Source organism: Heloderma suspectum, chromosome 5, assembly GCF_057233095.1.
Source record: "Heloderma suspectum isolate Gila_16-S chromosome 5, 16-S_ref, whole genome shotgun sequence".
NCBI lineage: Eukaryota > Metazoa > Chordata > Lepidosauria > Squamata > Helodermatidae > Heloderma > Heloderma suspectum.
In genome coordinates, this window is record NC_139462.1 from 126,486,401 (window position 1) to 126,511,954 (window position 25,554).

The 25,554-nt window shown below is 47.4% G+C and overlaps 2 protein-coding genes across 11 annotated transcripts in view; both read left to right on the top strand.

The window, feature by feature from the left end:
* PLEKHM1 (pleckstrin homology and RUN domain containing M1) overlaps nt 1–11,371 on the top strand; it is a 35,019-nt gene extending 23,648 nt beyond the window's left edge. For 7 of the 10 annotated variants that reach the window (XM_084857205.1, XM_084857206.1, XM_084857200.1 and 4 more), the window contains 6 exons: nt 42–962; nt 2,669–2,814; nt 4,665–4,858; nt 7,889–7,952; nt 8,658–8,815; nt 9,920–10,733. In XM_084857205.1, coding sequence (XP_084713331.1) covers nt 42–962; nt 2,669–2,814; nt 4,665–4,858; nt 7,889–7,952; nt 8,658–8,815; nt 9,920–10,019 — 1,583 coding nt within the window. In that variant the 3' untranslated portion in view covers nt 10,020–10,733. Of the gene's footprint in view, nt 1–41; nt 963–2,668; nt 2,815–4,664; nt 4,859–7,888; nt 7,953–8,657; nt 8,816–9,919 lie in introns of all 10 variants that reach the window. The other 3 variants (XR_014792205.1, XM_084857204.1, XR_014792206.1) reach the window with 3 other exon arrangements.
* Nucleotides 11,372–16,214: 4,843 nt separating this feature from the next.
* Nucleotides 16,215–25,554, top strand: part of ARHGAP27 (Rho GTPase activating protein 27) — a 101,465-nt gene continuing 92,125 nt past the window's right edge. Inside the window, exon 1 of the mRNA XM_084857210.1 lies at nt 16,215–16,908. The gene's annotated coding sequence lies outside the window, so the exon portion shown is untranslated. The remainder of the gene's footprint in view (nt 16,909–25,554) is intronic.

Sequence of the window (25,554 nt, forward strand, 5' to 3'; positions counted from 1 at the left end):
GTCTTCATGGGCCAATATTACTCTTCTCTTCCCAACTGCAGGCCTCTCCAATCCCTTCCGTGGCCTCTTGAAGCTGGGGACCCTGGAGCGGCGAGGGGGCATGGGCATCTGGAAAAAGCTGTTCTGTGAGCTCTCCCCATTGGAACTGCGTCTCTTTGTGGACAGCGAGGAGCGGGTGTGTGTGGAAAGCTGCTCCCTGCTGAGGTGCGAGTCGCTGGGGCTGGCTCATAGCGATGGCCGCTTCGATCTGGTCTTCTCTGGCAAGCGGCTGTGCCTTCGGGCTCCCTCTCAGGGCGAGGCAGAGGACTGGCTAGACCGGCTGCACGAGGCCCTTCAGGAGTTTAGGCCCCAACAAGATGAGGACTGGGAGACTCTGGAGTGCCCTGAGGCAGTGGAGGGCCCCGAAGCAAACGCTGCTGCTGGACCACCCAGTGACCTGCCTGTCCCCTTTCAACACAGTGGAACTGGCTGGACTGAACTGGACTGGACGTGTGTCTTGGCACCCGAGTTAGATGCAATCAAAGAATCTGTTCTGTACCTGGAGGCTGAAAGAACGTGGGCCCCTTTTGTGTTCTCCTTGTCCTTAGAAGCCTTGAGGTGCTTCAAAGCCAGGAATGGCGAAAAAACACTGAGCAACAGCTTTGGTGTCGAGACCATTCAGGACATCCTGCCTGATGTGAACCTGGGAGGTCCTGCCTTCTTCAAAGTCATAACCTCAAAAGCGGTGCTGAAGCTGAGAGCAGAGAGCACAGAGGAGGCAGCTGAGTGGAGAGACCTAGTCCGCCGAGTGCTTATGTCCCACCTGGAGACTGCTGAGGAGGCACTGACCCTCGGGGGCAATCTGGATGGGGACTCACAGGCAGCCCTGAAGAGCACAGTCAAGGAGAATGGATTCCTTCTGCAGTATCTGGTTGCCATCCCCACAGAGAAGGGCCTGGACTGCCAGAGCTTCATTTGTGCAGGTAGGAGAGTGGCGACCGGGTTGCAAATAAATAATTGGGCTCAGACTTTGAAAACAATGGATATCCCTTCCACTGTCAAAACAGTGCTCAAGGCGCTGGCATCACTTCAAAACAAAAATAAGAATAATCCACAAAGTAATTAAACAGCAAGATAAAGCAGGAACAGCTGCAGCAGAAACACCCAGCTGTGAAAAGCAGCTTGATCTGCTGCTTTAGCTGTAGGTGTGCCAAGTTGTGTTACATGGGGACAGGAGGGCTGGTGGGAGAGCATCAAGAAATCTCCATGTTCTGACAGTGCTATTTCTAATGCAGGATTGGATCCAGATTTAGTTGTACTTAGAGTAGTCCCATCAAAATCAATGGCACATTGATTTTAGTGAGCCTACTCTGAGTATATGGATGTCTGGATCTAACCCATAGAAGCTGCAAGGAACTCTTTCAGGTTGTCATTTAAAAAGCACAATTCTGTTCCTCTTGATTATGTATGTGCGTATTTATTTTATAGATTTCTACAACACCTTTTGTTTCCAGGGTGATTTACAAAAGGACGTCATCATCGTATCAAAATATATGCACATTTTGTCTGATGAATCCTAACAAGCCTTTAAGGAACATGTGTGGAACATCTGATGGGGGTTTCATTGGGGTTTGTAATTAGCACCAATTTTTCTCTGCACCAAATTTGGCCCAATGAAAAGCCTACCGGTTGCAATCCAAAGGTTATGCTCCTTGTGCAGAAACCACGTACTCGGAAGAAGGGGTGGGGAGATGCTGGGGCGGGGGAAAGGGCCCTGAGAGAAGGCAGGCTGCTGAGAAGCAGGCCTCTGCCCATCGCTCTCTTGCCCATAACCTCCGTTGCCTCCTCTAAATGGCCCACGGATTGACCCCATTGCTGTTCGGGTCTTACTCTTTCTGCACATGCATCATGGCTTGTTGTTTTCCCTTCTTCTACATATGCATTGTCCTCTCCACCATTTCTCATTTTCTGCTTTATTTTATTCAAATTCAGCAAATATCCAGCTGTTGCAACTGGAATAAATTAGAAAAGCTAAATACTCTGAATGGGCATGTGTCACAGGTTCCTTCGGTAGAGAGCTTAAAGCCTGGGACAAGCCTCTCTCCAGCTCTGTGATGCTATGCAGGCTTTTAGGGATATTTCCTTTGTGAACCACCCAGAGAGCTTCGGCTGTTGGGCAGTAAAGGAATGGAATGGAATGGAATGGAATGGAATGGAATGGAATGGAATGGAAGAATGAATAAATAAATTTCCATGCCTTCTGACCACTGAAACGGAGTCATTGTACTGCTCCTTAACAGAGGCGGCCCAAGACACTCAGGTGCCTGAGACAGAGAATGCAAATGGCACACCACTGGTGGTCAAATTGATAATAAAATTAAATAACTGATAATTTAGGGCCCCTTAATGGTAAGTCTGACCTTGATCCTTGATTTCTGAAGAGATCAATCCTGCTTTCCATCCATAGGCTCGCTGGGGATGGTGCTAGCTGAAAGTCAGGGTACCATCATACTAATCATGTGTTCAAAGGACATCCTTGGTCTCAGGTTGTCAACACAGGTAGACATGCAAGAGTAGCATTAGAAAGAGGAGGGGGTTGGCTTGGGACCTCAATGGGACACTTCCAGATAGCCCAGGGACTGTCTGGGGCATCCTTAGAAGTCCCTACAGTTTGCACTTTCTTTTTCAGGCTGCTCCAGACAGATTGGCTTTTCCTTTGTGAAGCCCAAGCTGTGTTCATTCACAGGCCTCTATTACTGCGACAGCTGCCACTGGGATGAAGAGTCAGTGATTCCTTCACGCCTGATTCATAACTGGGATCTCACCAAGCGTCCGGTAGGTCTGGGCAACTTGAGGGAGGAAGGTTGTGGGGTGCACTGGCACACTCCTTTCAGATGTGCCTGGTGTATCATCCTTGCATCAGAACCCAGCATGAAGACCTACTGCACTGCTGCGGTCACAAAACTGCTGAATCTAGTCTGTTTCTCAAACATTGTAACAGCAAAAGCCTGAGAACACAGGCACTTTTAATGTAACTTCCTGGGGGTCTAGGTGCAACTTGCAGTAGGCTCTGCTTTCAGTCCCGCCTCTGGTCCCTCCCTCACAAACTCACCTTCTACCCGCAGCTGCCTTTTTGTACTGGAGGTCAAATGTGGAAGTAAAGCAACCTTCAGATTCTAAGAAAATCTAAATAACTTAAGAGTATTAATCAGCGTTGATTTAGTCCTCCTGTGCTAGTGCTAGGCAGGTCAAAGAAGCCACACAGTCCCTGCTCATCCTAGAACGGTGATCAGGGCTGCATTGACTAGGGATGTACGAAAGTCACTTACCTGTGACGAAATTTGATTCATGGTGGGGGGAGGCACTCCATCCCTCCCCTCCAGAAATTCTGGCCGGCCAGGACTGCAAATGGCGGCGGCCGTAGCCACCGCCGTTTGCGTCCCTGCAGTCAGCCGTGATAGGCTACGTAAATGTTTACGTAGCCTATCACAGCTGAGTGAAAAAAAAAACAAAAAACTGCGCGTACGCAAATGGCGGCGCCCATGGGCGCCGCCATCTGCGTTCCTTATTTTGGCACGTCTAGTCTACGTAAACATTTACATAGACTACAGCGAAAATAAGGGGAACGCAAATAGCATAGACGCTACGCTATTTGTGTTCCCCTTATTTTCACCGTAGTCTACGTAAATGTTTATGTAGACTAGACGTGCCAAAATAAGGAACGCAAATGGCGGTGCCCATGGGTGCCGCCATTTGCATATGCGCGGGGGTTTTTTTCCCCCCACTCAGCTGTGATAGGCTACGTAAACATTTACGTAGCCTATCATGGTATTTTTTTAAAATCTAGCCGTGATAGGCTACGTAAATCTTTACGTAGCCTATCACGTTGATTTCTTTTAACTTGGAAATGCCGCCGAACCGCTGCCACAGCCGCTGCCACCAGGGAGATTTGCCCAAGGTAAATCCCGTCCCGGGGGGGGGGCAGACCATTTCGCCACCGATTTCGGGGGGGCCGAATGTGCTGGCATTCGGCCTCCCTGAGATTCGTGGTGAAAGTCTCTGACATCCCTAGCGTTGACTCTGTGCATTCATTGTAGCTCTTCATGAAGTAAGCCCTGTGGCTTGCATGCGTTGTGTAAATAGAGCACATTTGCAAATGCTGCCATCTATTTGGGAGTCATGGAAAAGCGCAAAGAGCTCTGCAGCATATTGCCCCTGAGCATTTGATCTGCTCCCTTTCCAGCTTCTGAGATTTCACAGTTTGCAGCCCATTGGAGCTGGAACTTCACTTTTCTAAAATGACAGCTGAGATTCTCAGTGTGGTGACTTCCGTGCTTAGTAGCAGTTTCTTCTCTTGCATGATATGGTTACCTGCAATAAGTGGGGTGGGGATTTTTGTTGGGAAAAATGGCACTGGAAGAAAAGGCGAGCCCCTCCCCCAAAATACTGTTATTTGCAAACACTGTAAAGAGTCCTCTGTATGTCTGGCAGAACTGATGGCAGATAACCTTGCTTGGAAGGGAATAAGTGAGAATTATAGAGCCTGGTCTTCCAATCAGAGGTGGGGGTGGTGCCTGAAGTGGTAACCCTACCAGCCCACATAATGGCCCCTCCAGCTGACCTCCCTAGATGGTCACCCAGGGTCCTTTTCAGGGCGTTCTCACATCTCCAACCATGTCCCTTAGGTCTGTCACCAAGCTCTGACGTTCCTGACCCAAATTCACAGCCAGCCCTTGATTGATTTGAAGCTGGTGAATGAGACCCTCTACGACCATGTGGACCTCATGAGCCGCATCTTCAGGAGCCGAGAGCAGCTGAAGCTCCTTGGGGACTACCTTGTCCTTTGCCGCAGTGGAGCCCTGCAGGAGATTGGCAAGAGGCGAGTCTTCACTGCATCCAAGCCCACCTCCTCCCTCTAATCAGTGAGGCCCCAAATCCACTCCCTCCCTCTCTCTCTTGTCCACGCTCCTAACTGGGCAAGGAAATGTCACCTCATGCAGCATGTCTGTCCCTGAGCATTTTGCCTTTCACTTCTTTCATTGCATAGAACATTTTTTTTACCATACTTTAGTCATAAAACCTCCAGCTGGCTTACAAAGAAGGGATAGGATTTTGGACAGGACCTCCTGTGCTGGGGTCATGCAGGGAGAGGTACTCCTTGGATGTGCATAGTTTTTAGGTGTGTGCTTGAGGAGGAAAACGTGTTTGTCACTTTTGTGGTTCAGGAAATAAACAGGGCTGTACGTGTCCTTCTTAAAAAAAATTCCCCAAGGAAAAAGCTAAATTCTGCAATCTCAATTCCGTTGTTTACCAAATGTTTCATAACTGCATCAGGGTTTTTTTCCTATGCCAGTGGAAGCATACTTTACTCTCACACTAAAAAAAAAGTTACATGTATATTCTTGATGAGCTCCCAGAACAAAGGGCAGGCACCTTCCTTGCAGTGGTTGGATACGCCTCCTGATGTCTTTCCTTCCTCTTGCTCTTTGTTCAGGGCTCAGGGATGGAACCCTGCTTCCTGGGCAATATGGTGATGCTTCTGAGATTCCCCCAGGCCTGTCAGCAGGAGTACAGGCTGCATCAGGGAGTTGTAGGGGATCCTCACTCTTTCCCTGGTGATGATGTAATTTCCTGTGGGTTGGCAGAGAGAGGAGGGAGATCAGTGCGGTGGCGTAGGGTCACCCTACTGCAGTGGGCAAAGAGTGGTGGATGCATTCAATGGGGCTGCTTTAATTCTCGGAGGTATTTTTGAGGTGTATTTCTTGCAGCACACCACTGTGTACAGGCACATGATTTGGGGATTGCTGATCTATACCTTATGCCAGTGATCCTCATTGTTTTCCAGACAGGAGCCACTTTGGCTCCAGACACCACTGCTGCTTGGGGGGCCTTCCTTGGGCAGTGGGAGGCCTCTCCTCTTCCCCCAGTGGTCAAGCAGTGATGTAGTGCACAGAACGCAGCTGGAGGGCTGTCTGGCCTCTTCCCCATTCTGCCCCCGTGTCGTCCAAGCAAGGCCTTGTCAGTCAGTCACCAGGCAGGCAAATTCTGACAGGCTCACGTGGTCCTTGGATTGGGAAGGACCTTTGTCTCGTCACTGAGAGAGTCCTCTGCTCTACTCAGTGCTGCAGAATCTCTGTCAGTCCATGTTGTCTTCCCTCTCACCCACACATCCAATTTCTCCTCCACCTCCAGTGCCTGCACTGTACACCACTGCAGCGAGACAGTCACATTGCTCTTTGCTGTTTGGGCTCCTCCCCACCACAGTTAATTGGCTGATTGTCCCTATGTTCGTCTGCTCTCCGCCCTCAGCCACTTCATAGCTGATGAGTGGCAGATCGCCTGACTCCCCACCCACAAAGCCTCCTCCAGCAGCTCAGATCACAGCAGCCAGCCCACCACTAAAGCAAACCCCCAGGCAAACAGAGAGAATGAGCAGCTGTTGCACAGAGACAGAAAGAGTGAATGAATGAGAGAGACGCGGAGAGCCATATTTAAGGTGATTGGGAGCTATCGGGCCTTTCAGTGAAGAATCCTGCATTATACAACGCCTACCTTTGGAGCCATGAGGCCTAGAAACGTTTTACAACTTAAATACTGAAAGTAAATTCATGAGGCCTAGGAACTTTTTAAAAAATGTAAGTATTTAAATTAAGTCTATTTTTACACAATTTAAAACAGTGTAATCACGAAATGCTCAGAGCCCTAGAAACCGATTTTTAAGTCTGTGCTCATGTGCCTTAACCATAGCTCCTTGAACTATGGACTGTGATCAGTGCCTGCAGCAGGCTCCATCATCAGGAAGAGTCCTTCCCCCATCCCACTCCTTGTCTTCATTTGCACCTGCCAAAATGGGTCCTCTTCCTACCCATCTTCATCACCCCACCCACTTTCTCCAGCTTAGCTCAAATGAAATGACTGAGAGAGCCCCAAGCCTCACAAGCAGCAAGTGGCTCTCTTGATCTCTGCCTAAAGGTTGTCATTGGGAGACATGGTTCTCCAACCTACACCAGGGGTGGTCAACACACTGCCCCTGCTGCCCTCCAGTGCTGCCATCATGCCACCAAATTTAGTGGCAGCAAACCCATCCTTGCAGCAAAACACTACAGAGCACTTAAAAGGACAAATGCAACTTGTTCTCTAGGTGTATTTTACCCCTTTAGCACTCTGTAGCACTAAAAGGGTGAAATGTAGCTTGAGAATAAGCTGCATATGATTCTTCTGGCAGTCCATCACAGTTTGATTTTTTTCCAATTTCCCCTGCCTGCAGACTGCAGCCCACAGCCAGGTCCAGGATGTGAAAATGCCTCCCCCCCCCCCCCACCACCATCCAGATTTGCCCAGCCCCAACTCAGGCAATCAGTTGTGCATAAAATTTGGATTCCCTCAGTGCAAAAGTGCTGCCGGAAAATAAAATAAAAATCTCATGTGTCAGTAACTACATTTGGCTGTGGTAACCTAACCTTTTACTGGCTTAGCATCATCTGTGTGCAAGGAGCTTTGCAGACTATGATATATGAGAAGTGGATAGAGGCCGGCAATGAGAAAAGGATAGAGGAGCATATACTGATGGTGGGAGGAGCAAGTTAAATGACGCTAGGAAGTGTGGCTCAGGTCAGATGTGTCTTGAGAGGACAGTGGCTTGGCAAATGGAGGGGAGAGATGAGAATTAGGAAAACAGCCAAAGAAGGCTGACAGTAGACCAACCTGTGCAGAATCGGGGGGGGGGGAGCAAAGAGTGCCCCCTTCCCTGACCCCCTGCCCTTGCACGCCACTTATAAGTCCTCCTTCTGGCACAGGTATTATATCATTTCTGTGTTCTGCACGACTCTTGGCACTCCGTGGAGAACATGGCAAACACTCTTAATAAACAGATATTGATACTCCTCATCTTCTGTATCCTTTTTCAAAGGCTTGATCACCGGCACTACCTCCTGGAATGTCCCCATAAATACAGCATGGCTGACCTGAGGCAGGTATGAGATTTGGAAGGAGGAAGCTCCTTGAACTAGAGGCAGGCAGAGGTGTTCCTCAAGAAAAGCGTCTCCCCCCTTCCCCCCCAACAGGATTCCCAACAAACTCAAGCCAGCAAACCCCTACACGTTCTAAACCGTAATGGGCAATCACAGGTAGAGAGCAGAAGTCAATAAGCTGTTGAAAACTGGTCTGTGTGTGCTCAGAAGCACTCTTTCCCTTTATTACTGTGCACTTCCCAGAGACCTTTGAAAATGGGGTTTGGGGCTAAGCTCTCTTTGTGAACCCTGACTCAAATTGAGCCCCCACTGGTGCTCTTCCTGATACATGGTTGATTTGCCAGTTTTCTCCCTCTGTGATGCATTGCAAGTGCTTTATTATCTCTGTTGGATCTTCAGGTGGACAGGTGTGAGCCTTCCCCAACCTGGGCCCCTCCAGATGTGTTGGACTTCAACTCCCACCATCCCTGAACAGCGTTGATCATGCTAGGTGGGAATGATGGGAATTGTAGACCAATACATCTAGAAGGCTGGTATAAGCTAGTCCTCTGGCATCATAGTGTCTCAGGTGTGTTGGATGTTTTAAGCTGAAAGGCACGATTTAAAAACAAATATATGCCCTGTGTTTTGTGAATGACAAAAACAAAAAGTGCCAGCAATTCCCCTTTTTACCCTACCCCCCTACTAATAGCCCTTCTCCATTCTTAGATTGCAGATGGTGTGTTTGAGGTATTCCTCCAGTCTCTGATTCAGTTTGCCTCCCACCATGTCTACAGTTGTGAACTTTGTACCCAGAGGGGTTTCATCTGCCAGATTTGTAACAACAATGACATCATCTTTCCCTTTGAATTTGACACAACTACCAGGTGAGCATTATTCTCCCCCCCCCCCCCCCAGCTTTATATTCAGGTTTTCAAAGAAACAGGAATTCATTTTTACCAGATGTGGGGCAGTGGGGACATGCAATGCCTCCCCATATGTATTCAACATGTCTTGGAGCTTACCAGGCAAGTGAGGAGAAGAATCTAATAATTAATGGCAAGGCATCTATTAGAGGGGTGGGAGGCATTAGGTGTCTTGTCTTAAGGCATATGGAGTCCCATGGTGTCACTTCCATTTCTCTGACTGTAGGAGGGATAGCACTTTCAGAAATCAGTGGAAGCGAATGAGGAGGAACGAGTGCTTCATTGCCATGGTACAAAGATGATCAGGATGCTGAAAGGAATTCAGGCATCAGCTTCTTTTAAAGTAGCTTTTGAATATTGTGATTTCCCTTTCCTGCATCCTGACTTGTCTCACAAAGCTGTAGTAATGAAACAACATAGTTGGGTAGCAGCTGATGAACATGGTTCACTGAAATTTGTCGGCCTGTCTTTCTTGATTGTGTATCAAAGCAGGAAGTGTACCTCCTTGCTGGGATGACACAGCTTCCTGGTGCCTGAATCAGGCTATTTACCCCACGTGACAGGACGTGCCTGGAGCACTTTTATTCTCGCAGCGGCGGCAGGGATTTCCTGAATCATTGTCCTGTACAGGTGGCAGCCTGGAGTCATTTCCTCTTGCACACCTGGTCAGCCTTGGGGTGCACGAAGTTACCAGTCTCTCTTAGCAGAGCTGTGCATGTCTAAGAAACAGAGAAAAGTCCAAGGCATGTGTTAATTGCTAGTTAGAAACGGGCATTGGCTTCCAAAATCCAGACTCGGCAACTAGGAAAGCCGACATCTGGAAATTTGCTGAACTAAACGGATTGCACTAACCATAAAGGTGATTTAAAACTGGGCTGGGCCAACATGGTAGCTCTTGAAGTGGTCAGGAGACCATAAGGCAGCCTTCCCCATCCTGGTGCCATTGGCCATGCTGGCTGGGGATGATGGGTGTGGTTGGGGAAGGCTGCCAAACTGGGATGTCAGCTCTCAAGGCCCCCCCCCCACTAATATGTTAGTGATTGACCCGCCTTTTTTTCCTCACAGGTGTAGTGAGTGTAAAACTGTCTTCCATAGCAGCTGTCAAGTCAACGCCAGTTTCTGCCCTCGCTGCATCCGCCGGCAGAAATACCAGCAGAAGCTGTAAGCATCCCTTTGGAAATGACCTCAGGATGTACCACTCCTTGAAGAGGGGTTGGCCACAGTAACAAGGCAGTCCAGAGGACAATTGGGGAAAGGGCAGAAAGGGGCTTGGGAGCAAAGGGAAGTCCACTGCCAGCCACGCATCTCCTTCTCCCAGCAGCGATTGTGTGGCCCTGCATGGGTTTGGGTAACATGGGCTGTGGAGAAGGGCCACACAGAGAACATGTGAGAAGGACAAGGGTGACTTCCTTATTCTGATCTGCAGCTGCCGCCTCTTTCCCCAGCCTTCGTTCTCTTGCCTTTCTAGACAAACACATGCTTGTCTTGTGTGCAAGTGAGTATTGGATATATATAAGGTGTGTGGAACAAGGACTCCCAGGGAGATGAACCCTCAGTGGACAGATACTGATTCAAACCACAAGAGTAATTTTGTTTCGTTCTTAATTAATGCACTTTGTAGCAGAGTTCTCGTGCCTTCTGCACTTTAAAGACTGCCCCTGAAATGCCACGTGCCAAATGGCTGCTGAATCCTCTGGGAACACATTCCATTCTTCCCATTCTTGGCATCCTCCGTAAGCAAAGTGACCTTCTTCTCAATAATAAACCATTCCTCTGCTCCTTTTTAAAAACATGTATTAAGCCAATGAATTCCAGATATGCATTTTTATTTCCCTTTACCCTTCTATGCAGATAATTAAAGTTTATTTAATAAGGAACTAACTCAGGTGACTTCTGTTTCCTTACAAAAGTTTATTTGCAAAAGGACTTTTGCTTTCTTTTGGGCTGTGTTCACACAAACAAAGGGAAATAACATGGGCTTTATTCAGGAAGATTCATCACAAAGCACGATATTAACGCTTAAAAAGAACATGGATGGTTAGAGCAGCGTGATAGAGTTGTGGACCAAGACTGGGGAGACGCCAGTTCAAATTCCCACTCAGCCATGAAGCTCATTCGGGGAGCTTGGGCTGCCTCCCAGTCTAACTTACCTCACAGGGTTGTTGTGAAGTTGCTTGTGGGTTCCTGGTTGACAGCTGGTTGGCCACTGTGTGAACAGAATGCTGGACTAGATGGACCCTTGGTCTGATCCAGCAGGGCGCTTCTTCTGTTCTTGAGGGAGGAGAACTATATACACTACCTTGAGCTCTGTGGAGGATAAATAAATCATAGAGCACATGATCTCACTGTCAACTCAAAAGAGTTTTGCACACACGGTCTAGTCACCCCCTGCTTATGTGCAAGTGATGCAGGAGTAGAGGTGTAGCTGTCTTCTTTAAAGAGGGGTTTGTTCACCGGCCACTAACTCAAGTCAACTCTTATGAATGGCAGAAAGGGAATTAAAGAATGTTAAGCATCTGTGAAATGGTAACAAGTGTTTATATTAATATAACATTAACTAGATGGGAAGATGGTGGTTTTAGTGGAAACACCTGCACAGTGAACGTGGGCAAGAAGTGACGTCTGCATGTGTTCTCAGAAGGAAATGCCTACAGGCGCGGGGTGGGGCTTTTAGATGCCACATTGATAAACGGCGTATGAGTTGAATCCCACAGTTGGAAGGAAGCCATCTCCACTCTGCCCCAGGTCAATCCACAGAGTTGCTATGCACCACAGAGTACAAGTGTGCTGCAAAAAGGGCGTCACAAAGTAGTCCCAGCCACGTTGTGCAGAGTCCAAGCAAAGTGTCATTCTAAAGGAACTGTCCTCATGGAGTCTAAACATGGCAGCTACGAGGGCCCTGAGTACAAGCAAAACCCATCCACTAAATAACCCCAAGGGCAGCTTTACTGGGCAGTTCACACCAGGCACCCAACATCCGTTTGTCCTGTTGTGCAGTGAGGATTGGAGGGAATATGTGCAAAAGTACAAAGCTATAAAGGTATATTGAGTGGTGGGGGAAACACGGCCAGGGCATCAGAGGAGAGAAGATATTCTTCAAACATTTGCCCCTTTATGTTACAAGTTTTTATGACATAAGTTTTATTTGCATGGAATTTGAACACCTTGGGGACTTCCTACAGTTTAGGAAGTTCAGCCTGGAACATAAAAGCCTTGCTTTTTATCTTACCCTCAGTGGTGGAGTAGGATAAGTTGTTCTCGTATGCACACTAGTTCTTTCTGATGCTCTTTTGAAAACTATTGAGATTTGTGGCAAAGGCGGAGCAGCTTCTGAGCCAAGGCTGCATCCCATTCTAGTGTCACCCTGTCGCAGGGAAGAAAAATGAAAGCTAGACCAGCAAGAGAACAATCCCTTCATTTCCATTGGTATGACTTTTTTTTTCCTTTGATTCCCACTTTTCTCCTTGAATATGGGACACCATCTAGTCTTGTTTTATTCTTTGGATGAATTTCAATTGTTGCAGCCTGAAGATGTGGATAAATTACTTAGAGTTGCGGCCTAACATGAGCTTGAACCTTCCCCTTCTTAGGTCTTAACACTGAGCAGAGAAGAACTGAGTTCAGGAGGTAGCAAGTGTCTCCTTGAGAGAAGGGAGCAGCCCTGGACACCTTGAAGGAAGCTGTAGTGAGAGACCACTTCATAAAAAGCCCTCCTTGAACCATCTTGTAACAACCCCCCCCCCCCCAAGTAAGATGCTTGATCCAGGGGTTGCTGTGTAACTCTAGACACTTTGGGATGAGATTAATTATTTGCATCCATTACAACCTGGTTTTGCTTTGGTTACCATGATGGGTGACCTATGCTGGACAGGAGCGTGACCCTGTTTGTTCTGGACTTCTCAGGAACTTTCTGTACCATCAGCCATGGTATCCCTCTGCATAGGCTCTTTGGCTTGGGGTCACTGCACTTTAGTGGTTCTGTTCCTACCTAAATTACCTGTAGCAAAGGGAACAATTTCCCACCTGAATGAACACTGCGTCCCATTCTAGTGTCATCCTGACCCAGGAAAGAAAAAGGGCCAATTCTAGAAGATTCTGGTGGTGGGGAACTACTGCTCAGCCCGGTCTCATTTATGCTATGGTATAGTGTGCTATGGGGTCCCACAAGTTTCCATCATGTTCCCAAGGTTTGCAAGATCTTCATGTAGCCACTGAGAGAAGTCATCTGGTGATCTGGGGTGTGGTGTCATCAATATGTTGACACCCAAGTCTACTTCTCCTTTACATCCGATTCAGGCGAGGTGGTAGACAGACGAGATTAGTACCTGGCATCAGTTATAGATGGTATATGGCCCAATAAACTGGAGCTCATTCCAGATAAAGACTAGTGGGTGGTTTATCTGTTGGGCGGGGGGGGGGGGTTTGTATTTAACATGTTCTGGATGAGGTTTCACTCCCCGTAAGAGCAGGTTTTCAGTCTGGGCATGCTCCTAGATCCAGGTTTGTCACTGGAGGTTCAGGTGATAGAGTGCTTTCCATCAGCTAAGGCTGGTGCACCTCTGGCAACCTCTGCACAGTGATAACTTGGCCATGGTGGCCTGTGCTCTGGTAACCTTCAGATTGCACTGCATTGTCATACTGTAATGCATTGTAGCACTGTAATGCATTGTATATTGGGCTGCTTTTGAAAAGAGTTTGGAAACTGCAGGTAGTCAAAATGCAGCTGCTTGGCTGTAAGACTAGGAGGTGAGAACACATCTCACTAGTGCTGAAACAACTGCACTAGCTCCCAGTCACACTACACACTTGAGACCTGGGTAGCTGAAGAATCACCAACTGGTCGAATATATTAGCCTGCCCAAATCATCTTTGGAGGCCCTCCAAGTGCCCCCACCCTCTGAGATGAGGACGATGGCCATGAGATGCAGGGCCTTTTCAACAGTGGCACCCTGCTTGTGAGGTAATTATGGAAATTTCCCCAGGTAGGTTCACCTGGCACTAACTTTTGACAGAAAAAGTAGCTGGAAAACACAGCAGGGTTAAAAATGGAAAACGACATCGTCTGGACTCCCCATCGAATTCTTTGAATAAGGCAAGGCGATTGCACAATGAAAGCCTCATCCAGAAGCACCCTTAATCTGTGTTGGAACTGTTTCAGTTGCTACTTTTATCCTGCTGCTTCTTTATTGTATATTTGTATTTGTTTAGTTTGATTTTTGTTCTCTTCAATATCACAAGAGACTTGGTTATGTGGGCTTTCTAAAAGAAGAGACTTCCACAGGTGTGGCATAAATCCAGAAGTGTTTACTAGCAATGTGGCATAGTCTCCACAAGGACTCAAAATTCATAGGGCTCTTTGGCAGTATCAACTTGCCCGCACACATGCCTCTCCCTGCCACTTTTTGCTTCTTTGACCTACCCCGAGCATGGCAGAGACAGAACGTTGGGAACAGTCAGATCTATCCCTAGATTAGGGGCTGGCGGGAGGCTGAGGTTGAGAGAATAGTCGCTTGCCCTGGACCACCTATTCAGTTTGTCCCTGCAGTGAGATTTGAACCGGGATCTGGCCACAATCACCATGCCGTAATCACCTCATGTTTCGATTACTGTAATGTGCTCTGTGTGGCGCTGCCCTTGAAAAGTGTCTAGAAACTTCAGCTAGTGCAAAACATGCACAGCTAGATAACAAAACATTGTTATCTGGTGTGCATTTTACAGACTGCTGTACTGGCTTCTGGTTTGTTTCTGAGCCCAAATCAAGGTGCTGATTCTTGCTTACAAGGCAGGGATGGAGATCCTTCAGCCCCACGGCCAAATTTGGCCCGCCAGGGGCTCTCACAAGGTCTCAGGCAAGGCCCCTCCCCAAAGCCCTGGCCCCTCAGAAGTGAGATGGGGAGGGGGAGTGATGGAGTGCTCAGCTGGCCACTCCAGGAGCTGGACTCAGCAGGCTCCCGGAAGTGGCCACAAACGGCACTTGGCTTCCCTGTGCAGGAAAGGCAAGGGAGCAGTGAAGCCAGCTGGCCTGTGGTCAGGGCTCAGCCGCTCCTGGAAGTGCTGGCCCAGTGCACTGTGCTCGTGAGGGAGGGGGGAAGCCAGCTCCCCAGGTGAAATTCCAGATAGGAGAGCTTCAGCCAGCACTTTGGCCGGGGACCCCATGCTGTCTGGGGCTGTGCCCCTGCCCCTGATGTCACGGGCGGCCCTGGCATCATTAGATACCGGGGGGGGGGGTCAATCCGCCCTCTGGATCACATATGTTTCCCCATGTCTGCTATAAAGCTCTAAACAGCTTTTGACCAGGGTAGCGGAAAAACCATTTCCTCTAGTATGAGCCTGTGCAGTTTGAAGCCCAGTTACAGGTGAGGAGAGGAGTGGTTGGTGGGTACTTGAGGCAGGGCCTTTTGTGTGGCAGCACCCTTGTTGGGAACTCCCTCCCCAGGGTGGTTCGGCTACCCTTCGCTTTATTGTCCTTGAGGTGGCTGGCAAAGACAGCATTGTTCCACTAAGAAAACTCTCTGGAAAAGACCCTGATGCTGGGAAAGACTGAAGGCAAAAGGAGAAGGGGACGGCAGAGAATGAGATGGCTAGATAGCATCACCGATGCAATGAATATGAACTTGAGCACACTCCGGGAGAGAGCGCAGGACAGGAAGGCCTGGCGTGCTATGGTCCATGGGGTCACGAAGAGTCGGACACGACTGAACGACTGAACAACAACAATTTTTTCCCCCAGATTGCCTTGTTTAACTTTTTGTAGATTCTGCATTTTACTGTTTTTATTGTTTTTATTTGTACATAGCCTCAAGCACTCACTGGGTGGCGGGGCAATCCAAACATATACTAAACAAACAAACAAATATAAAATGGCCCAGCTCACAATCATTGCCATTACACTAATCCAGCTCAGAAAATGAAGACTGGAAAATGGCTACCTCCTCTGGGATTGGTGGTCCAAATGAGACTGCCACTTCCCTAATGATTAGCCCTGCACATGCTCTTCTTTTTAAGACATAGGTGGGCTGTTCCTGTGACAACAGAGGTGTCTGGGAGCCAGTTGCCCTCTGTTACATCTTGCTAAATAAATCCACACATCTTTCTGGGACTGGTAATACTAAGCAGCCCAAATACTATCAATTTCATTAAATAATCACAAGTCAAGGAGGGTGGGCTAAAGAAGGTGAAATATTGATACTGGTGTGGAGAGCGTGTACAAACAGACAGACGCTCTTGGTGTGTGAGTCATTCCGCATTGAGCAGCACCCTTCCCCCACCTCGCTGGCCTGGGGAGGCTTCCTCTGAGTGAGGGAGCTTCCTTCCTCCATCCAGCTCAGGCTGATGGGAACACCCAAATCATTCTGTCTGCCTCACTTGCACGTTCAAACTCCGCACGAGTTTAGGAGGCACAGATGAGGAGTTGGAAAGGAGGTCACTGACTAGGTTTGGGTGGCTGCAAGGGGTTCTTGACTGATGCGAATGCAAACACCTGTGTTCTGCTGGATGTGACCTGGATGAAACAGGCAGCCAGAAGCTGACAGGGTGTGGTGAGCTGTGTTCCCCCCACCCCACCCCCAGCGGTATCTCTTTGACTTGTTCTCATGCTGTAATCACACTGGATTTGCTGGATGCTTCTCTGGGGGTCTGGTGTGTCAGTTCACTTCAGGATGGGCTACTTTTGATCCTGCAGGTAATCCTGCATGTCAGGGACTTACACAGCAGAACTGGGGTTCTTTGCCATGGTGAAGATATTTGGGAAGAGCTTCCTGCTCAAGGCTTTTTCCTGCTGCTGTTTTCTTCACTTGTAAATCTCCTTCGTGTGAGGAAGCCAACGGAAATATTGTCTCTGTGATATTTCGCCCCCACCCCCTGTTCTTGAGATAACTTAAAGCAGGGGAGGACCAGGGCAGGTTCAGCCCAAATGCACAGGCCCAGACAGGTCGATGCAACTCCTGACACGATGAACAAGGAAGAGCCAGGACGTGCTTGAAGACGCAGGACTGAGAGACAGGCAACGAGGGGCTGAAGAGCGCAGAGAAAACCAGCAAGATGTGATCCAACAGGTAAACCAGGGAAATAGGTGGGGTCATGTGGGTGCAGGTCCAGAGAGGCCTGCTGTGTCTGAGACGGGACAGCATGGAAAACTGCTCACAATGAAAACATTTCCAAATGTTGCTCTGGCAGCTGGTAGTTCAGAGCATGAGTGGAATTTCTTGGTCAGGCCACTGAATGATCGATTCCAGTGGGGCTTGTGTCTGTGCCTGGGCAGGCATTGCTTGTTGCAGGTTAGAGAAATGGAATCCTGCCAGCACCCCTGGCTCAGAGTTAAAGGCACGAAACAGGATTAATTTGACTTCCGATCTTTGCTGTTGTAAAGGCCTCTCAAAATGCCTCACAACTCATTCAGTTGACAAGCTGTGGGGGGATGGAGGTACCGGTCTCAATTCTGTATCTCTTTGGTCTGGAAACCCTGGCCAGTATAGCCCCTGAGGGGTGAGGGGTGGCTGTGGGTTACACAATGGAGGGAAGAGGTGGGATCAGGGTTCAAATCCCAGCTAGACATGGGCTTGTGTAATAGCCTTGAGAGATTTGAAGTACTTCCAGATGAGGGCATCCAGAAGATGTTGTTTTCTACTCATGATCCTCCTGTATTTTCTTACTGCTTCTTCCATCTTTTTTCCTTAATGCTGAAAATCTGTTAAGGAGAAAAGATGGAATAGCTGCACAGCGCCTTCTCATTGTTAGTGGTCGCCTGCAAGCAGTCTTGGTGAGCTTCAGTTTTCTCCATCTGTACAATGGGAGTAATGCTGCCCCTGCTGCACAGTGAAAACATGATAAACAATTACATGCTATCTGTTTTTTGGGAAGCACTAAATAAAATTAAGGCACCTTCTTGGATCAGATCAAAGTCCATCGAACTCAGCACTGTAACAGCAGCCAGCCAGATCTGAGCAGGGCAGGAAAACAGAGATCTTCCCCTCTGAGTTTTCCCCAGACTCTGGAAGAGACATCTTTCCTTCGAAAAATGTTAGACTTTTTCCCAGCCCTAGTGGCTAGTAGCCACTGACAGATCTCCCCTCCATTAATTTGACTACTTGTTCATAAAAATATATCTATGCTCATGGAAAGGGCAATAGCCAGTGGCTATTAATTCTATAAGTTATTATGTTTTCTGTCATGACGGGGAAAACATATTCCTGAGCATCAAACCTCAGTCACCTCAGAAATGGGGCTCCCTGCCCTGGGTGCTATTTGGCCTTCCCTTTTACCATGTAGTTTGGCTTACTTGCCTGAGATGTGCAACCAATTGCTCTGCAGAGCACCTGCTGAGAACCTGGGGGTACCCCCAAACTGCAAACTTGAGTCTTCATCGGGAGTTGTAACACAATCCAATACAGGTTGATCCACCATTCCCTGATCTGCCTTTCAGCTGACCAGGAGCACCTCTGTCCTGTCTGAGTTCACGTTTAATTTCTTTGCAGTCATCCAGTCCATTACCGACAGCAGGCACTGATTTAGAACTTGAACATCTTCCTTGGACCACTATAAAAGGGTGCCTCCAAATCCCATCAGAGCCAGGCAGTCCAGAAAGATACCATGGTCATAGAATCATAGAATAGTAGGGATGGAGGGGGCCTATAAGACCATCGAGTCCAACTCCATGCTCAATGCAGGAATCCAAGTCAGAGCATCCCTGACAGATGGCTGTCCAGCCTCGTCTTAAATGCCTGCGGTGTGGGAGAGCCCACCACCTCCCTAGGTCATTGGTTCCATTGTCGTGTTGCTCCAACAGTCAGGAAGTTTTTCCTGATGTTCAGCCGGAATCTGGCTTCCTGGCACTTGAGCCCAGTATTCCGTGTCCTGCACTGTGGGATGACCGAGAAGAGATCCTGGCCTTCCTCTCTGTGACAACCTTTCAAGTACTTGAAGAGTGCTATCCTATTTCCCCTCAGTCTTCTCTTCTCAAGGCTAAACATGCCCAGTTCCTTCAGTCTCTCCTCACAGGGCTTTGTTTCCAGTCCCCTGATCATCTTCATTGCCCTTCTCTGGTATGCCCTCCTCTGGTCAATGATATCAAAAGCCACTGAGAGCTCCAGCAGAATGAAAGGCAGACACTCCCCGAGTCCAGTTGCCACCACAGTAATCAAAGCTGTTTCTGTCCCATAAGCAAGCCTGAAGCCAGACTGAAATAGATCTAGATCAGGGGCAGGCAACTTCTGGCAGTCCAGGGGGCAATTTCTGCCCCCCAGGGCTGACATGGGTTGAACTCTCCCAATCACCTCTGAAAGGGGGTGGGGTTAAAAAGTAACAGTTTGCCACCAGAACAAGCTAAATTTGTCCATTCTAAGCCTCCATAGTGGTTTGGTGCCAAATGGTTTTGGTAGCAAACCATGACTTTAACAATTTTTTTTCTACTTAAAATAGATGCATTGGGGTGGGGGGGAGAAGCGAACCCTGGGCTGCATGTTGCCCACCAGTGAGCTAGATAAAATACTTCATCAAGAAATATCCAGAGCTGAGATGTCACCACAAGCTCCAGCACCTTGCCCAAGAATGGAATATTGGAGACTGGTTGGAAATTATCCAACATGGTGTGGTTCAGGGAAGATTTTTAAACTTAAGTCTTACCTCCACCTCTTTTAAGCATGGTGAAATCACAGCCTGTTGCTACTACTGCTGCTGTTTTTGTTTTTGCTTAATATACATAAATTAATTTGTATATATCCATAGCAATTAATACATATATTGTCCTGCTTTGGATGTAACAACTCTAAATGCAGTGGAGTTAGCAAACACTCAAACCTATGTGTGGTTATCCAGTGGGGTTCAGGCTACAACAGCGGTGGTCTAAATCTAGGCAGAAGTCAGCACACAGGCAGGCAGGCAGGCAGTCAAAGAGGATCAGGCAACAGCAGGAGTGGTCCAGATAACAAGCAAGAGGTCAAACAAAGTAAATCACTCAGGTACATCATGCAGTCCAGAAACAGGGTTGTTAGGCATTCCACAAGGTCAGAAAACAGAGCATCAGTCACAGGGCACGGTTGAGGAGGCAAGATACATGGCACAGAGGCTGGATAGATGATGTGCCAGCACTGGCTGGGTTTCCAGTGAAGGCTTTTAAACTTAGAGCTTGCTGGACCCCACCCAGAGCTCAACTGGAGTAATCAAAGCTCCCTTTCCAGAATCCTACTCCTGAGGAGTCACTTTCTCCCAAGGAGACATTTTCTGGAGGCAAGCACTCCTTCACACAGGAACCCTACTAGCCTGATGATGCTCCCAGGAGTTAGGGGTGGCTTAGCCTCTGCCTCAGAGGCAGATACCAATGGCCCTGCAACCACCTCCCTTGAGGGCTCAGGCTCCTGTGGGTTTGGTGGCAGTCCCTCGTCAGGGGTGTCTTGGGCTTCTAGGGCCTCTAGTTCTTCCTCTGAGGAGGACTCCTCCAGTGTAGGCATGACATATATATATGAAAATACAACTTTCTAGCTATTATACATAGGCTTCAACAAAAGCAGACCAGACATCCAAATAAGTATCCATTTGAAGGTGGCATCTATATGCCACTGGTACAAATGTTGAAGGGATTGTAAGGTCTTCGATCCATTGCATTATAGGTTTTTGTTGTTTATTCGTTCAGTCGCTTCCGATTCTTCATGACTTCATGGACCAGCCCACGCCAGAGCTTCCTGTTGGCCGTTGCCACCCCCAGCTCCCCCAAGGTCGAGTCCAGAATATCATCCATCCATCTTGCCCTCGGTCGGCCCCTCTTCCTTTTGCCTTCCACTTTCCCTAGCATCAGCACCTTCTCCAGGGTATCCTGTCTTCTCATTATGTGGCCAAAGTACTTCAGTTTTGCCTTTAATATCCTTCTCTCAAGTGAGCAGTCTGGCTTTATTTCCTGGAGTATGGACTGGTTTGATCTTCTTGCAGTCCAAGGCACTCTCAGAATTTTCCTCCAGCACCACAGTTCAAAAGCATCTATCTTCCTTCGCTCAGCTTTCCTTATGGTCCAGCTCTCGCAGCCATAGGTTACTACAGGGAATACCATTGCTTTAACTATGCAGACCTTTGTTGTCAGTGTGATGTCTCTGCTCTTCACTATTTTATCAAGATTTGTCATTGCTCTCCTCCCAAGAAGTAAACGTCTTCTGATTTCCTGGCTTCAGTCAGCGTCTGCAGTAATCTTTGCGCCTAGAAAGACAAAGTCTGTCACTGCCTCCACGTTTTCTCCCTCTATTTGCCAGTTATCAATCAAGCTGGTTGCCATAATCTTGGCTTTTTTGAGGTTTAACTGCAACCCAGCTTTTGCACTTTCTTCTTTCACCCTCGTCATGAGGTTCCTCAGCTCCTCCTTGCTTTCAGCCATCAAACTGGTATCATCTGCATATCGGAGATTGTTAGTGTTTCTTCCAGCAATTTTAACTCCAGCCTTGGCTTCATCAAGCCCAGCATGTCGCATGATGTGTTCTGCATACAGGTTGAATAGGTAGGGTGAGAGTATACAACCCTGCCATACTCCTTTCCCAATCTTAAATCAGTCCGTTGTTCCGTGCTCTGTTCTTACCGTTGCTACTTGGTCGTTATACAGATTCCTCAGGAGGCAGACAAGATGACTTGGTATCCCCATACCACCAAGAACTTGCCACAATTTGTTATGATCCACACAGTCCAAGGCTTTAGAACAGTCAATAAAACAGAAATAGATGTTTTTCTGAAACTCCCTGGCTTTCTCCATTATCCAGCGGATATTGGCAATTTGGTCTCTAGTTCCTCTGCCTTTTCTAAACCCAGCTTGTACATCTGGCAATTCTCGTTCCATGAATTGCTGGAGTCTACCTTGCAAGATCTTGAGCATTACCTTACTGGCATGTGAAATAAGTGCCACTGTTCGATAGTTGGAACATTCTTTGGTGCTTCCCTTTTTTGGTATGAGGATATAAGTTGATTTTTTCCAATCTGTTGGCCATTCTTGTGTTTTCCAAATTTGCTGGCATATGGCATGCATCACCTTGACAGCATCATCTTGCAAGATTTTAAACAGTTCAGCTGGGATACCGTCATCTCCTGCTGCCTTGTTATTAGCAATGCTTCTTAAGGCCCATTCCACCTCGCTCTTCAGGATGTCTGGCTCTAGCTCACTGACCACACCGTCAAATCTATCCCCAATATTATTATCCTTCCTATACAGATCTTCCATATATTCTTGCCACCTTTTCTTGATCTCTTCTGCTTCTGTTAGGTCCTTGCCATCTTTGTTTTTGAACATACCCATTTTTGCCTGGAATTTACCTCCAATGTTTCTAATTTTCTGGAAGAGGTCTCTTGTCCTTCCTATTCTATTATCTTCTTCCGCTTCTGTGCATTGCCTGTTTAAAAATAATTCCTTATCCCTTGTGGCTAACCTCTGGAATTTTGCATTTAATTGGGCATATCTCCCCCGATCACTGTTGCCTTTTGCTTTCCATCTTTCTTGGGCTGCTTCCAGTGTCTCAGCAGACAGCCATCTTGCCTTCTTGGTTTTCTTTTTCTTTCGGACGTTTTTTGTTGTCGCCTCCTGAACAATGTTGCGAACTTCTGTCCATAGTTCTTCCGGGACCCTATCTACTAAATCTAGTCCCTTAAATCTATTCTTCACCTCCACTGCATATTCATTAGGAATATTAGTGAGCTCATATCTAACTGATCTGTGGGTCTTCCCTATTCTCTTTAATCTGATTCTAAATTGTGCAATATGCATTATAGGAGGAGAGTGTTTATCCAATGTTGCAATATCAGTCTTTTAGCTGTCAGAAGGGCATGGAGAATCCATTTAAGCTGACCATTCATTAATTTCCATGAAGCAGGTAAGTAATTTAACAGCGCATGTATGTCAGTTAATATTAAAGACTGTTCCAGTACAAAATTTATCCATATAGTGACCTCCTCCCAGAAAGAAGCAACTACTGGACATTGCCAAAATATATGTTTAAAAGAGGCATTAGCTACATTGCACCACTAGCAATTAACCTAATTAGACAATCCCTTATTAAAGAGATGTTACAGCATCCAATAGACATGAAACAAAAGTTTTGCTGAATAATATACAGCCTAAGATCCATAGATGCCAAAGCGGTGAGCCACTGATTATGCAGAATGGGACTATCCAATTCCCTCTTCCATTCCTGCTTAAAACCCTGCATAACATATTTATTCACCAATAACAAGTATTTATAGACATGGATCATGGGTCATTTTACAGCCTCAATAAGTGCTTCCACTAATGGGAAACTCTGATGCTGTAAAAGCAGCTGGACTAAACCTACATACTAACAAATTCTGCAAATGCAAGAATGCAGCTATAGCTGACAAGTCATATTTGGCACGTAGAATAGAAAACCACAAGAACTCATTCATCATCAGCACCCACCAGTTGTTGATCAAAAGTAAAAATCACCTTATCTTTCCATGTCTGCCACAAAAACATTTTTCTGACTTGGGACCATATGTGCTTATACTGAGGTAAATAAGCCAACCACGTATAGGTCTGGGTGTGCAGTTTGGCCCTAAAATCCACAATTTCATGGATCTGTTCCTTTTTAAAAATGTCAGTGAAGTGATGTCCTTTCTATCTGTATCTTAGTCAATTTCACTTCCCTGCTTGCTGAAACTGACAAAGCTCTGCAGGGAAGGTAGTTTCCTCTACATATAATCTTTCCCTGCTGGGACTGGTTATAGTACTTTAAGAGGTTTGTGCAGTAGTTAGTCATAGGCCATTTATGTAAGTACTGCATTTTCCACAAACACATTGTGTTCAAGCTGCTTCACAGAATATTGAAGTTAAGTATGATAGTAAAATAGCCATCTGCTTCCCTGAATCAGGGAAACTATTTGTTGGAAACTTTTTACCTCAACGCCCCAAAACACCCCATTAGCTGAGGCAAAAAACATTCCAGTGCAAAAAAGCAAGAGTTTTCTGGGATATTTCATGTCCTGGGAACTTTTTTGCTTTCAGGGGGAAAAAACCCTGTAAATCAGGAGTGCAGAGCCTGAGGCTCAACCTGACCCTCTATGGGTCCCATTCCAGCTCTCCAGAAGGCCCGACCCCCTTGCCCTCAGCCACCTGGTGTTTCGTGGTTTTCTGGCTTTTGTGCAGCTTTTTCCCCATTCTAAAATGCCCCTCCAAGGGCCCAGTTCCTGGCATCGCGAGCTGTAAACTAAAACATGCAAGTATTTTCTGTTTTTCGGCCTCCTTCTTTTTGCCTTGAGCCCCGCCCATCACTGGAATGCAGCCCCTGAAAGCTTCTCCAAAACGAAATTCAGCCCTCAGGCTGAAAGAGGTTCTGCACCCCTGCTGTAAACGGTAAGTGGCTGGACTCTGGGAACATTCATTACTACTGTGCAGGTGACAATGTCCAGACGGAGAATGTTTTATATCTACTTCTGTGTAAATTCTGCAACACAAAGTACATCAGGGGTAGCTTTGTTACCTCAAGGGCTGAACTTTTATAATACATGGAGGGAGAAATCCTATGGCCACTAGACACTGTCTCCAAGGTCGGTTCCTGGAAATCCGACCTCCCCACCTCAGAGGCAGCACGGAGAAGCCCCATCCTCTGTGCTTGGAAGACGAGCGCGGAGCAACTGAAAAGGCGTGGGGCTGGGGGCATTCCGGGGCAGGGAGAGCAGAGTTGCGCGTACAACACATCCTATGTGTCGTATGGCAGCTTCCTCTCCTGGTCGCCCCTCCACCGCCAGACAGCTGAAAACAGCTGCCTAGCGAAAAAGAGCAAGGCAGGAGAGGGGCAGAGGGAATGATCCCCCTGTGCCTCTCCTGGCTTGCTTTGGATAGGCGGTTGCCTCTGAGGTTGGCGGCGGCCGCCTATCTGCTTAGGATTGCACCCTTAATGAATAAGGGCTGGCCTTGATGCCCAGATAGTGAGCTTCCAGGGACATCTGGTTGGCTAGTGTTGGAAACAAACTTCTGAGTTGGTCTGATGGGCCTTTGTTCTGTTCTTGCGCATGAGCCCAGAGGGGTCTCAGCATGGCCTGCATGAGAGGTGGTAGCTCCTGGTTGCTGATGGAAGGGCTTTCTGAGAGAAAGTGATACCAACTATTGCAGAGTGTAATGGCCAGGAAGCAGAACATCTGTGCAGAAGACATTGTCGCTCCTGTAGCTAGTGCTTGCTGTCATTTTATATTTTTGCTGTTGTAATTTGTGTTTGAGAGTATATTATACTATTGAAATTGTGCTTTTATTTGTTATATGCTTGTAAGCCAACTAGAGAGGACATTGTCTTGTAAGGTAGTCTTAAAATATCTTAAACTTAAAAAAATAAAAATACATGAGTTACAAGGGGGCATTATCAGAGGAGATGGAACAGAGAAGGTGGGGGCTGTTCTCCATATCAGAACTGGCATGGCAGAAGATGGGACAAGCACAAGAGTGAGAAAAGGAAACAAACAAAACAGGCAGAAAGAGCAGGAAGGGGAATAAAGTGAGGGAGGCGAGAGGGGACAGGCAATAGTTCTTTACGGGTGAAAACAGACAGACATTCCAAGTGTGATGGAAGTGGTTTGAACACACACACTTTTTCTCAGAGGGCAGCACCACACTTAGTAACATTTTTCAGAGGGTTAGCCATGCAAAAATAACAAGAAGTGTTGTTGCACTCATGTCCTGTTTGTGGGTTTCCCCTGGGCAGCTGGTTGGCCACTGTGTGAGCAGAATGCTG